At 40.2% G+C, this 18461-nt stretch overlaps 1 protein-coding gene across 1 annotated transcript; it reads right to left on the bottom strand.

The window, feature by feature from the left end:
• Nucleotides 1–10057: 10057 nt before the first annotated feature.
• On the bottom strand, nucleotides 10058–14460 carry CCDC71L (coiled-coil domain containing 71 like). The gene has a single exon (XM_087438815.1). The coding sequence runs from the start codon at nucleotides 14238–14240 to the stop codon at nucleotides 13530–13532; it is 711 nt and encodes a 236-aa protein (XP_087294941.1). The 5' UTR covers nucleotides 14241–14460; the 3' UTR covers nucleotides 10058–13529.
• Nucleotides 14461–18461: the final 4001 nt, after the last annotated feature.

The following is an 18461-nucleotide window of genomic DNA, read 5'->3' as shown; positions in this document are numbered from 1 at the left end:
TTCTGGAGGCATCCTTCATGTGAGTTCTAAGAATAATTTTCACTAATTCCACAACAATTGAGAGCTAAGCCCGGCTGAGCCAAGCCTTTCCAAGATAGAACTTTCCTCTGCTCAGTTGGCTTCAAGTAAACCTGGATAGTCTGCACTTCTACAAAGTCTCCCTCTCCCACCACTCAACCCCTGGCCCTCTCAATGCCTAGATTTCTAGAAAAATCAACATATAAGGTCAAATCAGACAGTTCTTTCCAGAGACAGGGTCGCCACTATATTATGGATTATTTGAATGGAATCCTGCCCAAGGGCTGGACAAGGAACTCCAGGAGATGAACTCAAAGTCTGCTCAAATGCTTCGTTTTATGACAATTTAAGTTCACTGGACTTGGGTTAACAATAGTCAACATTATTCCCAATCTCATAACTGGTTTTGTACAAAGGATGGAGAGAAAAAGAATTAATACATAAAAGACTTTTTTAAAAGTTCAGCTTTAAAACTGCAGGAAGAAAATGCAGGGAAAAAATGTCTTTTCATTTCACATTAAAAGCAGAAAGAAAAAAACTTCTTCAGCTTTGAAGAACAAAGGAATAATAGTACTACACAAAGCAAACTTTTTAAAGATAAATTTTATAATCTTACTAGCAGCAACTTTTTTAGTATAAAATTTACAGGTTATGGTATGTCTCATAAGTCCTTGCTGCCCTAGGGAAAAAATATTTCATTGCTTAACTTTTATCTAATTTCATGGCTATCTTTCCTTTTATTTTTTTAAAGCACAGTTTATCTTAATTAATCAAATAAAAAGTTAATCTTTTCTTCCATAACAGAAAGGAAATCTAATTTGTACTCCTAACCTTCTTATTCCCCCTTGCAATACCTAACATGTTTCCTTGCACATATATTCGCTGATCAATAGAGAAGACATTTTCATTTGAGACCAAAAAAAGACATTGGTTTACTTATTCATCTTCCATAGAGAGAACTAACTCCTACCAGAGATAATAAAATATTTGGGTATTGAATATGTCAGTGCTCTTCCAAATGTTCATATTCAATTTGAGAAAAATTTTATTTGACACGTTTGGTCAAATGCCTAATGGAATAACGTAAAGGAAGTAAAGAAAGCTCTGGAGGAAACAGCATTGAAAGGTAATAAAAAATTGGAGATGGGCCAGCCCAGTGGCACAGTGGTTAAATTCACATGCTCTGCTTCGGCAGCTTGGGGTTCGTGGGTTCAGATCCCCGGCGCAGACCTATACACCACTCGTTAAGCCATGCTGTGGCAGCGTCCCACATACAAAATAGAGGAGGACTGGCACAGATGTTAGGTCAGGGACAACCTTCCTCAAGCAAAAAGAGGAAGATTGGCAACAGATATTAGCTCAGGGCCAATTTTCCTCACCAAAAAAAAAAAAAAAATTGGAGAGTAGGATCCAGATCTCAAAAAAGCTCTAAATTTATACTGACGAAGACCTTACAGAGCTTTGAAAACCACATCTGAAGTTTCCAGAGCTGATGCTACACCTGGGGCCACCATTGTTCTGTGATGATACTAGAATAGTTATATGATGATAAGAATTAAATAAAATGAAACTTGTTAATTTAGCATACGTTAGAAAATGTCAACAAGAAGACAAACTAAAATCCTTTTTTACTTTAATTGATAATTATAATTGATAATTATGATTTAATTGATAATTATATAAAAGTTGCAGTGCTTCCTGGGAAGCAAGGTTTTTGCCAAAAAATGCACAAAGCCAATACACTCACAGGAGTATCTTCTGAGGGTTCATCCTGAAAGCATATTGAACAGCATGGATCTCCAACATGATTTGAAAAGACTGAACTGGTTTCTCCACAACCCAAAAGTATTAGATTCTAGAATTCTTGTAAGTTTGCTTGATGTCTTGATAAACAAAGGAAACTTTGAAGGAATTTTGGTGAAGCCATGTGCCCTGGAAATATTACAGCTAGTTTGTGACTTGGAGAAGAAGAAGAAAAGAAATGACTTTCAGGGGCCGGCCCAGTGGCGTAGCAGTTAAGTTTGCACACTCTGCTTCAGTGTCCCAGGGTTCACAGGTTTGGATCCCGGGTGCGCACCGATGCACCGCTTATCAAGCCATGCTGTGGCGGCGTTCCATATAAAGTAGAGGAAGATGGGCACAGATATTAGCTCAGGGCTAATCTTCCTCAAAAAAAAAAAAGAAAGAAATGACTTTCAAATGACATCAACCACTCCACCTCTATTTATTGTGAGCCTGAAATGCTCATTCACATAATGCACCTTGAAGAGGGCAAGTAGTAAGTGATCAGTAAATATTGGTATTATTAGTATTAATGATTGCCAACATTTCTCCCAATATTTTAAAGTAGGTTACAAAGAAATTGGCAGCTCTGCCATTCCATGCAGCTTGCTTCAGATGACACTACTGCCTTAAAGCAGTGCAGCCTGCAGCCTGTTTTGTGAGTAAATTTCTCGCTCTGTTTAAGTCACTGGTGGCAGCTTTCTGTTACTTGCAGCTGAATGCATTCATAACTGATACTGTTTGCATTTAGTCAATACCATTAAAATATAGTTTCACATTTTATTGGCACAGATAACATTAATGATGCAGCCCTCATCAAAGGTGAAATTAAGAACAAAGCTGAATAGATGACATTTGAGAAAAGATGCCAGAAAACTTTCCTAAATGAAGTAGAGTCTTGGAAAATCCCAGTATTCTATAATAGAAGCATACCCTCATAGAGCAAAGTAAACTGTAGGACCTGCGGTTCTCTTTGTTACTACATAACTGGAAGTTTAAGAGTGTTGTTCTTCATCAATCTCAGCAGAAGCCCAAGATAGAGAAGAGTTTTTAAAAGAACAGAGACAGTACAGTGGAAGAGGGCTTTGGACCCACAAACTTCTACAATCAGTAATAGACTGGGACAGCTATACAGCTGCAGACACAGGCTACCTTTCATGAAAAAGGAATAATGACTCAAAGAATGAAATCAAGAGCCCAGAGGGAGCTAGAACCATGGAAACTCATTCCCAGGCCTTGAGTCCCAATGAAGGAACAGCCAACCTGTGCCCAGCAGAATTTCAGAACTGCTATGGGCCAGTGACTCATGTAAACCTCCTGTTTTCCTTCTTGTTTGTCAGCAGTGTCTATTCTGGTTATCCTATGACTGTCCCACCATGGAGTGTTGGTTGCGTCTTTAATTCACAGTCCTTCAGACTGAGAAGAAGTATACTCAAAGACCTGTGTTTAAGAAACTGCACCTGAGGAGCCTCATCCACATACAGACCTAATTTAGATGACAACATCCTGGACTTTGAGCTGATGTTATAAAGGGCTGGGACATTGAAAGGGGAGATTCTTAGGACAGGGTGAGGACATTTTGCATGTGAGGTGAATGTAAATAATTTGAGGCCAGAGGGCAGACTGTGGTAGTTTAAAATATGTTCATAAATTCTCTTTTAGGCCCTTCAAAAGGTGGACCCTCTTTCCCCTTGGCTTGAGTGTGGGCTGGACTTAGCGGATCGTCTCAAAAGAATAGGATAAGGTAAAAGTGGCAGTACAAGTCCGAAACACTATAAAAAGTACATATGATCATTCCAACAGTGTTTTAGTCTGGGGGAACTTAGGGAGGGGCAACTAGTCATTACAACCTAGGATTCTAAATATATCACAACTGTTAATTAAATGTGAGAGCAGAGTAAAGGTATTTTAGCAGAATAAAGATATTTTCAGACATGCAAAGCTTCAGACTCTATTCACCCTTTATTAGGAAGTTATCAGAGCATGTACTCCAGCAAAACAAGGAGAGGGGAAATAAAGAAAGAAGATAAGAAGAGCCAACATTTACTGAGTGCTTACATTGTGCCAGGCATTGTTGTGAGTGCTTTTCACGTATTATTACATTTAGCCACACAACGATCCTATGAAGTATATATTCTTGCTATTATTATCTTATAGATGAGGAAATTGAGTTATAAAGGGGCCAAATAACTTATCTAGGATCACACAGTTTGTAAGTGACAGAACTAAGATCTAACCCTGGGCTGTCTGGCTCCAGAGCCCATGCTCTTAAATACTCCCTACCTTCCCAGAGAGTCATGTTACCATAAAATTGTGGAACCAAATTGGGAAAGCAGCAGAGAAAAACCTCAGGATGAAAGCTATGAAGCAGGGCTATTGAGGCCCCAGTCTAACCTGGGGCAGGAAAAGAGAAGGCTCCAATAAGACCACACTCGGGGGGAAATAAGATGACTTCATAGATGGCATGATTTGGCAATACAGAAAGAGCACAAGAAAACAAAGAAGAGCAATTAGAAAATTAAGGAAAACCAAAACATATCCATAAGATTACCTTAGTCTGAATGAACCAACCAAAATATGGCATGGTTTAAAGCATTGATGGAGTATAAAGAAAAAGAGTCCATTTCAGTTTGATGCTAGGGACGTCTTCATTCAAGAGGTCCAAGGGTTGCAATGAAGGATCAGTGTTTTAAGATTTGAATACTATTTACATAGTCATGACAATGTAAACCATTTATTGGTTTTCAATTTTTACAATCAACATATGAACAACCTAAAAAAAACTCGATTGCAGGGCAGAATAAAAATATTAACAAAAATGACAAAGTAAAATCCAAAGCTGACAGCGGGTGGAGGAGAAAGAAAAAGTGCAGAAAGGATAATGGAGACATTTATCTTATAACCTAGGGAGTGACACTTGATAAAATAAATAATAGACACTTAAGTATCTAGTTTAAAATTACACATTGTGATGGTTAATTTTATGTTTCAACTTGACTGGACCACAGGGTGCTCAGATATTTGGTTAAACATTATTTCTGGTGTGTCTGTGAGGATATTTCTGGATGTGGTTAAAATTTGAATCAGTGGACTGAGTAAAGCAGATTGCCCTCCCAAATGTTGGTGGGCCTCACCTAATCCGTTGAAGGCCTGAATACGGCTGAATAAGAAAGAATTCACTCTCCTTGCCTGACTGTCTTCGAGCTGGGATATTGGTCTTCTCCTGCCTTCAGACTCAGACTTGGAATGGCACTTGCACCATCAGCTCTCCTGCTTCTCAGGCCTTCAAACTTGGACTGGAACTACACCACTGGCTCCCCTGGGTCTACACTTCTCAGCTTCCATAGTCATGTGAGCCAGCTCCCATCGATAGTGTCTCTCTGGAGAACCCTGACTAACACACATACTTTAACTTCATCCATTATGCCTGTCTGCCCTCAGATCCAGCTCCTTCACTTCGCCTACAAACTACTGTTTCCTAAGTTCCTTGCCAACTGGCTTCTACAGTGGTTTGACCAATGGAGGCTCGACTGGAGAAAGGGAGGAAGGTAGAAGCCCAGATACTTTTCTCTCTCCCACTCCAATCTCTAGCAGTGATTTTATGTCCTCAGAGATTCTGGCTCCTTTCCGGGCAGCCCCTTCTCCTGTGATCCCAGCTCCTAGCAGGCACGGCTCTCTGTTTCTCCAGCCCTGGGGGTGGAAACAGCTCTCTGATGATACTAATTCTTGCTTGCTTCACCATCCTTTGTTTGCTTCTCGGATCTCCCATCACTTCTGTAAATGTTTAGAATACCTATAGTGACTCACTTTCTGGCTGCACCCTGACTGCAACAATAATAAAGATAGGAATTCAGTAACATAAGCATATTGGGAAGAGAGGAGAGAGAAGAAAGGCGGTGTAAGTGAACTACTTCTCATCTTCATAGGAAGTCAGTAGATGGTACCTAAAATTGATAAATCAATAAAGAGCAGTACAGTCTTTTATTTAGAATTATGAAGATAACCAATAAAAACCTGAGCCAGCCCGGATGGTCTAATGGTTAAAGTTCAATGCTCACCACTTTGGCAGCACAGGTTCGCTTCCCGGTCGCAGAACCACACCAACCATCTGTCAGTTGCCATACTGAGGTGACGGCTCATGGAGAAGAACTAGAAGGACTTAAAACTAGGATATACAACCATGCACTGGGGCTTTGGGGAGCAAAAAAAAAAAAAAGAATAAAAACCTGAAACAGTTAAAAGTGTTGCCTCAAACTACGGAGACAGCAAAAAGATCTGTGGTTGCCAGGACCCGGGGAAGGAAGGGAGAGATGAATACATGGAGCATAGGGCATTTTTATGGCAGCAAAACTATTCTGTATGATACTGTAATGGTGGATACATGACATTAGGCATTTGTCAAAACCCATAAAACTGTACAACACAAAGAGTGAACCCTAAGATAAACTACGGACTTCAGTTAATAATAGAATCCATATTGGCTAATCAATTGTAACAAATGCTCTACACTAATGTAAGATGTTAATAACAGGGGAAACCGTGTGTGTGAAGGGGGTGGTTTACACGGGAACTCTCTGTACTTTCCAGTCAATTTTACTGTAAACCTAAAACTGTTTTAAAAAATAAACTCCATTAATGAAAGGAAGGAAGGAAGGAAGAAAGGGAGGGAGGAAGGGAGGAAGAGAGCTATCTAAAAGACATGGAGGAAACTTAAATGCATATTACTAAGTGAAAGAAGCCAATCTGAAAAAGCTATACGTATATACACTGTATGATTCCAACTATATGACATTCTGAAAAAGGCAAAACTATAGAAACAGTAAAAAGACCAGTGGTTGCCAGGGGCTCAGAAGAGAAGTGATGAATAGGTGCGGCAAAGAGCATTTTTAGGGCAGTGAAACTATTCTGTATGATACTGTAATGGTAGATACATGACATGATGCATTTGTCAAAACTTATGACCCTGTACAAACCAAAGAGTGAACCCTAATGTTAGTCAATAATAACAAGTATCAATAATGGCTCACCCATCAGTTATAATAAATGTACCACATTAATGCAAGATATTAATAACTGTAGAAACTGTGTGTGTTGGGGGAGGAGGGGTGAGACTCTGTACTTGCTCTGCGATTAGTCTCTAAAACTAAAACTGCCCTAAAAAAATAGCCTACTAAAAAACCCCGACTTTAAAAAAAAATGTTACCGCTAGGGAAGGGGTGTTTGCGGGTGAGGCAGGGCATTTTGTTTTTTATTGTAAGCCCTTATGTGTTATTTAAGGTGTTTTATTATTTTAGACTATGTGTATACATTACTTGGATTAAAACGTTTTTAATTTTTTTTTAAATCTTCCAGGAAGGCTAAAATGAAAAAGACCAAAGATACCTGGTGTTGGCAAGGATACGAAATATCCAGATCTCTCATATACTACTATAAAAGTTCATGTAAATTGGTATAACCACTTTGGAAAACTGTTTGGCAGTATCTACCAAGGCTGATCATTTGTGCAATATGTGACCCAGCAAATTCACTCCTAGATAAATACTCCAAAAAAAATATATGTTCACCAAAGGACGTGTTCTATAATGCTCATTGAAGCCTTACTCATAATTGCCCTAAACTGGAATCTACCTAAATGCCCATCAAGAGTTGCAGAAACATTGTAGAATATTCACACACTAGAATTCTATATACCAATGAGAATAAATGATTTACAACTACATGTAATAATATGAATGAATCTCACAAACATCATTTTGAGTGAAAGAGGCTAGGCATATGACAACAATTCCATTTACATAAAGTCCAAAAACAGGCAAAAGTTAACGAGGCTGTAAGAAGTCAGAATAATGGTTATCTTGGAAGGAAGATGGGTAGAGAATGGAAGGAGCATGAAGGGGTCTTCTGGGATACTGGTAATGTCCTGTTTTTTTAAATCTGAGTGCTGGTTCCCCAAGTATATTGAATTTATGAAATTTCATCAAGCTGTCCTTATAATATGTTTAATGTATGTACTTTTTATATGTATACTATGCTTCAGTAATTTTTTTAGCCTAAGAGTTTAGAACCCTAAGTCACACTCTTTTTTCTATACTCTTTCTGCTAACCATTTAAATAAAGATATGTACCTGAAAAAACCCTAGAAGAGACAAGTATATATGCATTTTACAGTTAATTTCAGTACTTGGAAGAATCTCAACATTAACAGTCCTACGAATACATTCAGAAGCAAAAGAAGTCCAGTTTTGACTTCAGTAGAATATTTATTTAAACTTACTGGGCTAGCCATAGTGTTTGGTGTTATGATCGTTACCTTCCAGTTGGGCTCTGGATAAGTTTATCAGGTTATAGATCATAGTTTAGGATGACATTCACCCAGATGAGTGAGTGCTGACATAAGACATGGATGGACATTGAGGGTATTATGCTAAGTGAAATAAGTCAGAGGGAGAAGGTCAAATACCGTATGATCTCACTCATAAGTAGTAGATAAAAACAACAACAAACAAACACATAGAGACAGAGATTGGATTGGTGGTTACCAGAGGGGAAGGGGGGAGGGAGGAGGGCGAAAGGGATGATTAGGCTCATGTGTGTGGTGATGGACTGTAATTAGTATTTGGGTGGTGAACATGAGAACATGATGTAATCCATGCAGAAACAGAAGTATAATGAGGTACACCTGAAATTTATACAGTCATAAACCAATGTGACTGCAATAAAAATAAAATAAAAATCACTGCTCGTGTGAAGTCTGCGCTCAAGCTCAGTCTTGAGCATCTTACTGCTGGACAACTTCCATCTAAGGAAATTCCTGTGTCAACTTCAGATACAGCAACTTTGGCTTGCTCATCAAGCTAGAATATGTTCCATTATTCTTTGTGCTAAGAGGAATTAGAGCTAAATTACAGGCTTTACACCCAAAACCTAAAGATGAGTGTGTCAACGCTTCAAATATGAGGATATTTTTTACTTTCAGTAATAATTTTCTGCTGTTCCAAACATAACTATTGTGCTCACTTGTTTCCATTTAACACAGGAAGTACAAACCTCACACAAATTAATTACAATCTAGTTCTGTGTATGTAAATTAACATGGTTTTTAAGCAAACCTTACTGAACTTACTCCAGGTGAAAATTTAGTGTGGAAATTTGGCAAGTTCTTGGATCAACAACTTCAGCTATTACTTTTTATAAATTCTCAGTTTAAAATACATAACAGCACATTTTAAAAATCTTTCAGAGATATAAAAGACCCCAAATTTTTTAAAAAGCCTAGAAAACTTCCAACAGTGAAAACTGTCTAATAAATCAACTTAATCCAACCTCTTGCTGTATTGTTTGTCAGCAGGCTAAAAGAAAATAAAGATTTCTCTGTCTTCAATTCAATTCACGCACAAATTACCTTGTCTTAATTTGTCTTTTAGCTTTCCCAGAGCACACTCTATTCCAGGGATGCTGAACTCCCAAAGGACCACTCTCAACATACACACTTATTCTCAGCACACATGCCTCCAATTAATAGCTTTTATTAAGTACTTCCTATATGTCTACCATTAACATCCCTTTTAATCCTTTCAATAGCCCAATAGTTCCTTTTACTAAGCACATTTGATACTCGAGGAAGCTAAGGCACAAAGTTTATGTAATTTACCTAGAGTTACAACGCTTGCAAGTGGTGACAAGCCTTAATTCCATCCCAGGCACCATGATTCACAGCTATTACACTATGCTGCCTCCAGTTATCGACAGGAAGGAACTTCAGGTACAAAGACAAATTCAGGCCACAAAGTGCTATGAATCTCGCCGTTGCTCATACTCCACTTCTACCTTCTACACTGTAACGAAAATTCTGGCTCTTCTCTTATTCTGTGCTGCTGCTTACGTGGAGCACTCTTTCTTTCACAATACGAAAGAATGTGAGCTTTAGACCTTTGATCACCACCACAGGGGGACTTTGGGGTGAGGACTCAAAACTGAATTTTGATGCATTTTTAAAGTCTTTATTGCTGGCAAACTGGGTAATGGCTTGGGCTAGAGCATGAAACATTGTCCTGGAGATTCACTAGATCATTAAAGAGTTGATGTAACATAGACTCCCAAGATAGCACAAAATACGTATCTCGAGACTTCCAAGAGCTGAAGTTCACAAAAAGTCAAAATTTATCACATTATGAATTAAAATGCTTTCCAATTCACATGCAAACATAAAATCCCATTTCAAAAACTTTCAGCATCACTAGAAAAATCAGACACTGTATATTCTCTAAAATTTATTTACAGTTAATAAGTTAAAAAGCAAAGTACAATCAGATTGTAAATCTTAATCATATGCACATCAAACTGTCCAAGGAAACAATTCAGTTCCATTACAAACAATTGCTTTCTAATGCACTCAAGACACTCAACAGTCTACCGAAAAATATTTTAAACACCAATAAAGTAAATATTATGTATAAATGTCCATTAAAAACCACCAATTTAAAGAGTGCTGTGGCAACTCCTTAAAACAAAAAAACTTTTGAGTTCAAAATTGCTCAGATTTTTTTGTATTCAAATATTTTTCATTTTTTTATTGAAGAGTTTTCAGAAAAATAGTACTATCGTTTGCACATAGCAAATCAATAGGTGTCAGCCACCAGCTTAAGCTACACTTGTCCACTAGGGTACTCAATCTCAGACAAAATAATACACAACACAACAGCGACACTTTGCACTATCGACAATGTACCTTGCCCTCAACAATCATGACATTACTGGTTTCAGTAAGGAAAAATAAGTTGCTGGTTGACAGGAAGGAAGATAAAAATGACATCAGGAATTTCAAAAGGTTATGTGAGATGCCCGTCACCACATTTAGGCACTCAGGAGTGAAAAATAAAATAAAAGCAAAGCAAGGCGATAAACTTCCTCCTGGCTTCCTCCTCCACTGTGCCATATGAGATATAAGAGAAAGGAAAAGAATGAATACAGATCATGGGATTTCTTCTAAAAAACTATACACAAGAGAAGCTACGTCCTCACTTTAGAGGACAGTGAACGGATGCCTCACCATAGGCCACCGCGCCAAGTTCCTTTTCACATTCTGCCCAAAAGTCCCCATAAAATACTTTCACTTTCCCATGACTATACTAATCAACTGGATTGGTTGTTTCTTCACATTTTAGAACTTGTAAAACAACTAACTTTAGCAAGGTTTTGCTAAAGAAAACTTGGCAAAAATAAAGACATTTTTACATCTTATTTCACAAACTAGAAATGGTTTGATTTTTCAGAGACCAGATGAATAACATATTGAATTCAGGATGGGCAATCAGATCCAAACTGAAATCAGACAGCCCAAAGAAACATTTATGCGAGTTCAAGTGCACCAAAGTAACAAGGCATAAGAGGAAAAAATGTTAAGAATCTCCGTGAAAATAAACGCCTGGTGTCCATCAATGGTTATGTTTCAGTTTTGTGCTGAGCAAAGGTTTCCTCCCCGCTAAGTCTAATTTCAAAATCCTCTGGGAAACCATCAAGATAAGCTAGATGTTGAAATTACATTCTAATATGGCCATTGGATTTATTTTTTAATTATTATAAAACTATATACAATAGTGAAGTGGTACAAATACATATTTTTTTTCCTCAGGTGCTAAGTTAGCTAAAAAAGTTAACAGTTTTGGGGGGGAAGAAAACCCTCTGTATCTGAATTACAATTGGCAATGGAAGCTAATAACCAAAAGAATATATATAAGCTTCCTATCACACATATATAATTTAACACTCTCCATCTTCTAAGTCATTACTCACTTTTATTTACTCATGTGACAGTGTTTTTAACAATGCATTATCATTGAGTAGTGAATAAAAGAATAAGAGGCTTACTGGGAAACTGGCATAAAGTCATATATATATATATATTTTTTTTTTTTTTTACAAAACAAGGACACTGAAATTAAAGTCACAAAACTCCTACTATGGACTATTAAATTTGAAAAACTAATTTCAGAAAGCTATGCCATTTGAATCCTAAGAACACAAGAGTCAAAATTGCAATTCTCATTATTCCACTAAGAAGCTGCCAAGCAGAGATAAACCTTAATATTGAGGATTTCATGTCAAGTTCCAGCCCGGTATGCACTGCTCCATGGCAGAATACCTACATTTAGAATAACAGTGGTACAAAAACACTACTTGACCCTTTAGGTATTGCAGTAAAAGCTGGCTGTGGCACCGCTGGCTAAAAACCGTTAAGTCTTGCTGCCACCAATGACCAAAGGCACTTGGATAATCAAGAATTCCACACTGGGCCATATGGTATAAACACTATTATAAACATGTAAAAGGAGGGTCAGCACTCTTGTGTGGCTCGCCTGTTCCATTCCTGTGGTCTTCAGCTGTCAAAGACCGGTAACTGCAAACACAATTATGAATGGAAATAAGAAAAGAAAGGAAACTCGTGGAGCAAAAAGTCAACTAATCATCATTATGTTTATAAAAGTGACAGATATCAGTCCGGACATTTCTTGTCATCCAACAACAAAAACAAAAAGAAGGAAAGAAAGAGAAATCTATTTTGCCCAAAGTAACTTCAATCAGTAATTTGATACCAAGAAATGCCCCCACCCCTCTAGATCATTAATAGTTCTGAGAATTCTAACGGGTATTCTGTTTATCATTTTAATCACAAAGTTTACACACATTCATTTCTCCGAGGCTATTCTCATTCTAAAATAACTTATCCTTGAAATATTCCTGTATTTGTATGTTAGACCAGTACAAGGAGGCCAAATCATTTCCAATCGGGTTCCATCCATCTCTTTAACTGACACCAGATCTTTATAATATAGTCATTCATTTAGTTGTTGTTTTTTTTAATCACAAGCCATGTGGTTTCAATGCACTTTAACTTTTATTCAATTAAAAAGAATTTAACAAGTCAACTTTTCCTAAACGAAACTTTTTATGAGTTTCTACCATTTTCTTTAGGAGCTCAGTAAATATACACATTAAATTTCAATATAAAATCTTTAGAAACACCTTAAAAATGTTTAAACAGTTGTACTTTGCATCTCTTTGTTTGTAATCACTGAGCCCATGAAATTCAAAGCCATACGCGTCCTTGCACTATTAACAGTCACAAGCTTGAATCTCTTAGAAAATATCCTTGGTCAAAGCTTTGGAATCCAGTTAAAATTAGGAAACGAAGGGGATTCAGAATACCCTGAGCACAAACTAGTGCAACACCACAAAATACGTTCGATCTTTCGTCCAGAAAGAGGGGTGGCAGTCAAAAAGAAAAAAGGCGGGGGAGAGGGATAAAAACACAAGTCAATTCCGGCTTTATTACACAAGTACGAAACCAAATTCCTTTGGAAAAATATTAACTTCTTCGGAGGACTTCCAGACCAGTGAGGTAGAGTCCAAAAGAGAGAAAACGGATCTGCCCCTATAGTCCTGGAGACGTCTCAATCCGGGGTCAGGAAGAAAAGGGACCTCCCCGCGGGTCCAGCTGTCTCCTCCTCCACAGACCCGGTGCCGGGGGGGGCAGCAGAGGACACACTTGGCCCGGAGTCCCAGACGGCGGCGCCGCATCTCGGGGGCGCGGGGCCGGAGAGCCATCCGGTGACTTCTTCGCCCGTAAAGTGCACTAGGGGACGGGGTCCTGGTCGGATCTGTAAACACTCGACTGACACTCGTTCACTCCTCCAGGCGGAAGCTCCGGTCCAGGGTCCGGGGGCCGCGCCTCACGCCCGGGGCACCGGGAAGCGGCGGAGCCTCACCACGGGGTCCAGGTCCACCCGCAGCACCTGGCGCGCCCGGCGCCGCGCCGCCGCCAGGCTGCGCTCGGCCCACACGTCGCCGCCGACGCGGATGGTGGGGAAGGTGGTCAGCGTCGGGGTGGCCGCCCTCCAGATCTCCTCCAGGCTGCGGCCCCCGAAGCAGGGCGCGGGGGTCGCGGGGGCCGCGGGCTTGGCGGGGCAGCTCTCCTCGGGGTCGGGCGGCGGCGGCGGGGGCTTCCTCGTGCGGGCGGCGGCGGCCGCCCTGGCTCCGCGGCGCCTCCTCCTGGCCGCGGCGCTCGGGGCCGGCCTGCGCGGCGGGCGGCGGGCGGCGGGCGGCGCGGGGGGCTCGGGCACCAGGGCGCGGCAGGAGGAGTAGCCGTAGACGTCCTTGCTGCGCAGGATGTGCGGGGAGAACTGGTGCTTGAGGCTGCAGAGGAAGCTCCAGAGCTCGGCGTCCGAGCTCATGAACTCCGTGCTGCGGGGCATGAAGAGCTTGAAGGCGTCGCCCAGCGCCTGGGTGCTGTCGGCCAGCGACAGTTGCGACCGCGAGTACACCACCTTCTCCTCCCGCGCCTCAAGCCCGGCCCCTCCTCCGGCCCTCCAGCCGTCGCCCCGGGCGGCCGCGGCCGGGGCCGCCGGGGGCCGGCGCCGCCGCCTCTTCACGCCGCGCCGCATCGCAGGCCGCTCGGGGCCGCCCCGCTCGCCGGGTCCCGCTGCCGCCGGCGGCCGCTGCTGGCGCCTCCCGCCCGGCGCGTCTCCTACTTTTCTCGCCTCCGCCGCCGCCCCTCCCCCTCTGAGGGCGGAAGACGCGGGCGGATCTACGGCCGCCCGGTACAAGATGGCGGCCGGCGCCCACCCCTGGGCTTTGTCATTGGACGGCGCCTCGCCCCCCTGGTTTCTCTTTCTTCTCCTCTCTTGCCTCCTTTCGCCCTCTGCCTTTCTTTAAATGTGCCCGCCTCAGGCCCCGCCCACCGCAGCCCCGACTCCACCCATTGGGTGCTCTCGGAAGAGGGCGGGGGCTTATGGGGGAGAGGCCAGTTCCTGGAAGATGGTGCTGGGATGGGTGATGGTGGTGGTCTTTGAACGCGAGTCAACAGTTGGGTGGGTACATGGGGTGGGTGCCATGTCTAGAGTAAGGGGTGGCCTTCAGCTCCACCTTGGGGACAGCCACTCTCAGAGTGAGTGGGTGTGCATTTGTGATTGAGCTGGGAGATCTACCAGTCTGAGGAACAAAGGGAGACGTGCCCAAGGGCTGTTGCTTGTACCACAGCAAGGGAATTTGGGCTTAAGTCTAGAGGGAATGGGCCTTGCACAGTTCCCTTCTAAACCTTCAAAGACCTCTTAGCGATCATCCAGCTCTTCCCTCTTTTGGCCCCAGTCCATTTCAAGCAACCACTAGTAATCCAGAATCATTCAGGTACTATGGGCGGCACCGGTGAGACTGTCTACTTTTCTACACAATGGAACCATCTTCATACTTAGAGATAGATACTCTGCTTATCAGGAAAGCAAAGCCTATTATACCTATAAAACTAAATACTCTTTGCTCAAGTTGATCAAAGCTCCGTTGCAACAAAGCCATTCTCCTGAAAGAAAATATCCTTGTTTTTAAATACATAGTTCTTTCTACATAAGTGCACTTCACTTTTAGTTTTAGTATGTCCATGTGCAGCACCATCTCTATCATTTAGAAAGGACGCAGCATCACAGACAACCAAAAATGTTCTGTTGAAAAGAACAGTTGTTAATACATTACCTTTTGTATTTGAGGGGAGGGGATTATGAATGCTTATAGAGTAGTGGACGTTCTTGAGTCGTCTTTTCTATCCTCAGTCCTTAGCTCAGTGCCTGTCAGATAGTGGGCACTCTATGGTTGCTGAGTAAATCAATGAAATACCACTGATTATTTGAAATGAGGTGAGAAAGAAAGATACTGAAATCACCTGGAACAGGACAATTTTATATTTTACATTTATCTTGTAATTTTCTCTTCACTCTCTTAACTTTTAAGGTCAAAAAAATCTCCTAATACTTAGAACTTTGAGGTAGGCATGCAAATTTTACCCTTCAGTGAGCATCATATTTTGCAGTAGAGAACTGATAAAGCACAGAAGTTTTGTAATTTGCATATAGTTGCTAATGGTTCCCTCCGATATTTGAGCTGAAAGATACCTAGTTCAATCTCCTTACTTCACAGATGAGGAAATTTGGACCCACAGGGGTTCAGTAATATGGCTTGTTGATAGCAGGACTAGGACTATGGTTTAGGTCTTTATATTTCACTGGAGGTTTTTCAAATTGTGCTGCCCAGACTCTAAGAGGTTCAATAGAAAATGCTTTATGCATGAATGGAGTGACCAAGGGACAGAGCTCTACCACCCAGAATTGAGCAGTTTTTATCTGTCCTATCTTGGACTTACAGATAATATTTTGTTTGAACCAGATAATTTTTTTTTTGTTTAGTTTCAATAAAAACTAAAACAAAAATATTCTGCAAGTTGCTTCTCTATACCAGAGCACCCTTTTCATACAGTGGGTTTATGGCAAAAACAAAACTTCTTACCGGGAGACCAATTCTCTACCTTCCAAAATCATAGTAACATTCAGAAGAGAAAATCATTTTCCTAGAAAAGCACACCCTCATCTCAGAACAAGATGATAGAGCCAATTACCAGCATCCTAAGTCCTTATAAAGAAATGATATTACAACAACTCTTTACAACACAGTTAGTTCTCTTGATAATTCTGGGAACACATAATAATGTGAGATTTGAATAAGTTCCATTGGAATGCCCCTGCATATTGACATAGAAAAACTCAGAGTAAGCCAGCAGAATAGTAAGGGGACTTCATAATGAAAGAAAAGAGTAAAATAATTTATGTATTCCTGGCTTCTCATATTGTTATTCCCTCCCTTCCAGGTTAATCATATTATAAGCACTTCAGGGTCTTTTGCCACATAAATACATACCGGGCATCTACACAAACTTATAGAATTGATTTCAATGAAGAGGATAAATCTTTTTTCAACACAATTTTGATTCTAAGAAGACATCTCAACAAATTGCAGAGTATTCAATAGTTCATTTTATAATACATGCTTGTTTATTTAAAACCAAACAATATTTTTTATGAAATATTTTTAGGAATTAGTATCATGTTAAAGTGTTTAAATTATTGTATAGTTTTAAATTTCTCATTGTTTGCTCTCTCTATTCTTCTGTTTCCTCAATTTCTTATTTTTACATTTCTTCTTGACCTCTACCTTTGTATTAGCTCAGATATTCTTACAAATGGTTCCTTATCCATTCCCCATAAGTAAGTAAAATTTACACATAAAGATAACGTATTTCTTCTAGTTCCCAGGACTCTCCTGAGACACTATACACTATACAGAGACACTATAAAGTTTATGGAAAGTTGGAAAATTAAATTTTTGTTCTTGAGGAATGATGATTTAAAATCCTGAGTTTATTCCTTTACCTCTCAAGGGGAATGATGCTTTCTGTAACTGATAAGTGGTGGATAATAAGAATAAACAGAAAAAAAACTAGCTATATGTGTATATTTTCTGAATTTATAACTTATGTAGTTAAAAAATGAATCCAAGCAGAATAAAGTGACTGGAGATATTAAAAATAAAATATATCTCTTAGCTACCCAGAACCTCTGCTTTAAGATCCACTTCTATAAAATAATTTGCTTCTTGAAAAGGGGCTGAAAAATAAAAAGTATATATAAGTGGTTGTGAGCATCAGCTCTGAAATCAAAATATCCTTGGGCATGCTGTTTACCTTTCTGAGCCTCAGTTTTCTCACCTATAAAATCGGCATAATCTCTATTTCAGTGGACTGTTTTGAGGATTGGATGAGATGACGTTTGTAAAACATTCACTATGGTGCCTGGATCACACTAAGCATCCAATAAATAATAGTTATCCTTGTTTGTCTTATCTAATTATGAGGATTTTACTTAGTTTAACCCCATTTTACAGTGGGAGTCTAGAGATGTTTTGTAAGTGATAGATTGATGAGGGGACAATCAAAATGTTAGAGCTAGAAGGAAACTTAGAGATCATCTAATGAGTCCAACACTCTTAATTCAAATGAGAATATTGAGATGCCAAGAGATCTGCCCAAGTTCACACAGCTGAATGGTGGAAGACCTTGAACTAGAACCTGGGTTTCTGTCAGTCCAGAGTTGTTTCCAACATTCTTGTGTTTAATCCAAGGAGACAGCATCAATTTTTAGTTTGAATGAAACTAAATAGAGCATGAGTCATCAAGAAAAATTTCAGACTTCTCATTAGAACCATTCTAAAGTAATTTAGATTTTTCTACAAAAGTTATCTCGAAGCTCTGATATGCTCTAAAACTGCTTAATGTGAAACACACAAAGACCTTACAAACTGAGAGGCTAGGACTTCCACTTCTAGGAAGATGGAATACATGTACTTTCCCTATTCCTCCTGTGACTTGAAACTTATAACCCTGGACATTATATATAAAATGAACATAAGAAGACTCTGAAAAATGGAGAGGAGAAAGCAGACAGGCTAGGGACCTTAGAACCCGAAGAAAAACACAGCAGTGAGTTCCCTGGGTTTTCTTTTTTTCTCTTTTCAGCACCCATCTCAGACTGAGTGCTGAAGAAGCCAGGAACCCAGAAACGCCAACAGATGTAGACATAAAAAGCCCCAACAAAATCTTGTTGTCCCTAGCTATAGGACCAGGAAAAGAGCAGCCTAGCAAGACAAAACTTTTCGAAAATAATTATCTAATACAGCAAAACACCACCAAAAAAAAAAAAACCATGGCTTCTACCCTCACCAGTCTGTAACAAGGCACCCCACCACCCCCACTGGTGTGGTGTCAGAGAAGCCTACACAGGGAATCA

This window comes from Ceratotherium simum, chromosome 1, assembly GCF_057802395.1.
Source record: "Ceratotherium simum simum isolate JZ-2026a chromosome 1, ASM5780239v1, whole genome shotgun sequence".
In the NCBI taxonomy this organism is placed as follows: Eukaryota; Metazoa; Chordata; class Mammalia; order Perissodactyla; family Rhinocerotidae; genus Ceratotherium; species Ceratotherium simum.
Note: the sequence above shows the minus strand (reverse complement) of the source record. Positions and strands in the feature narration are given on the sequence as shown.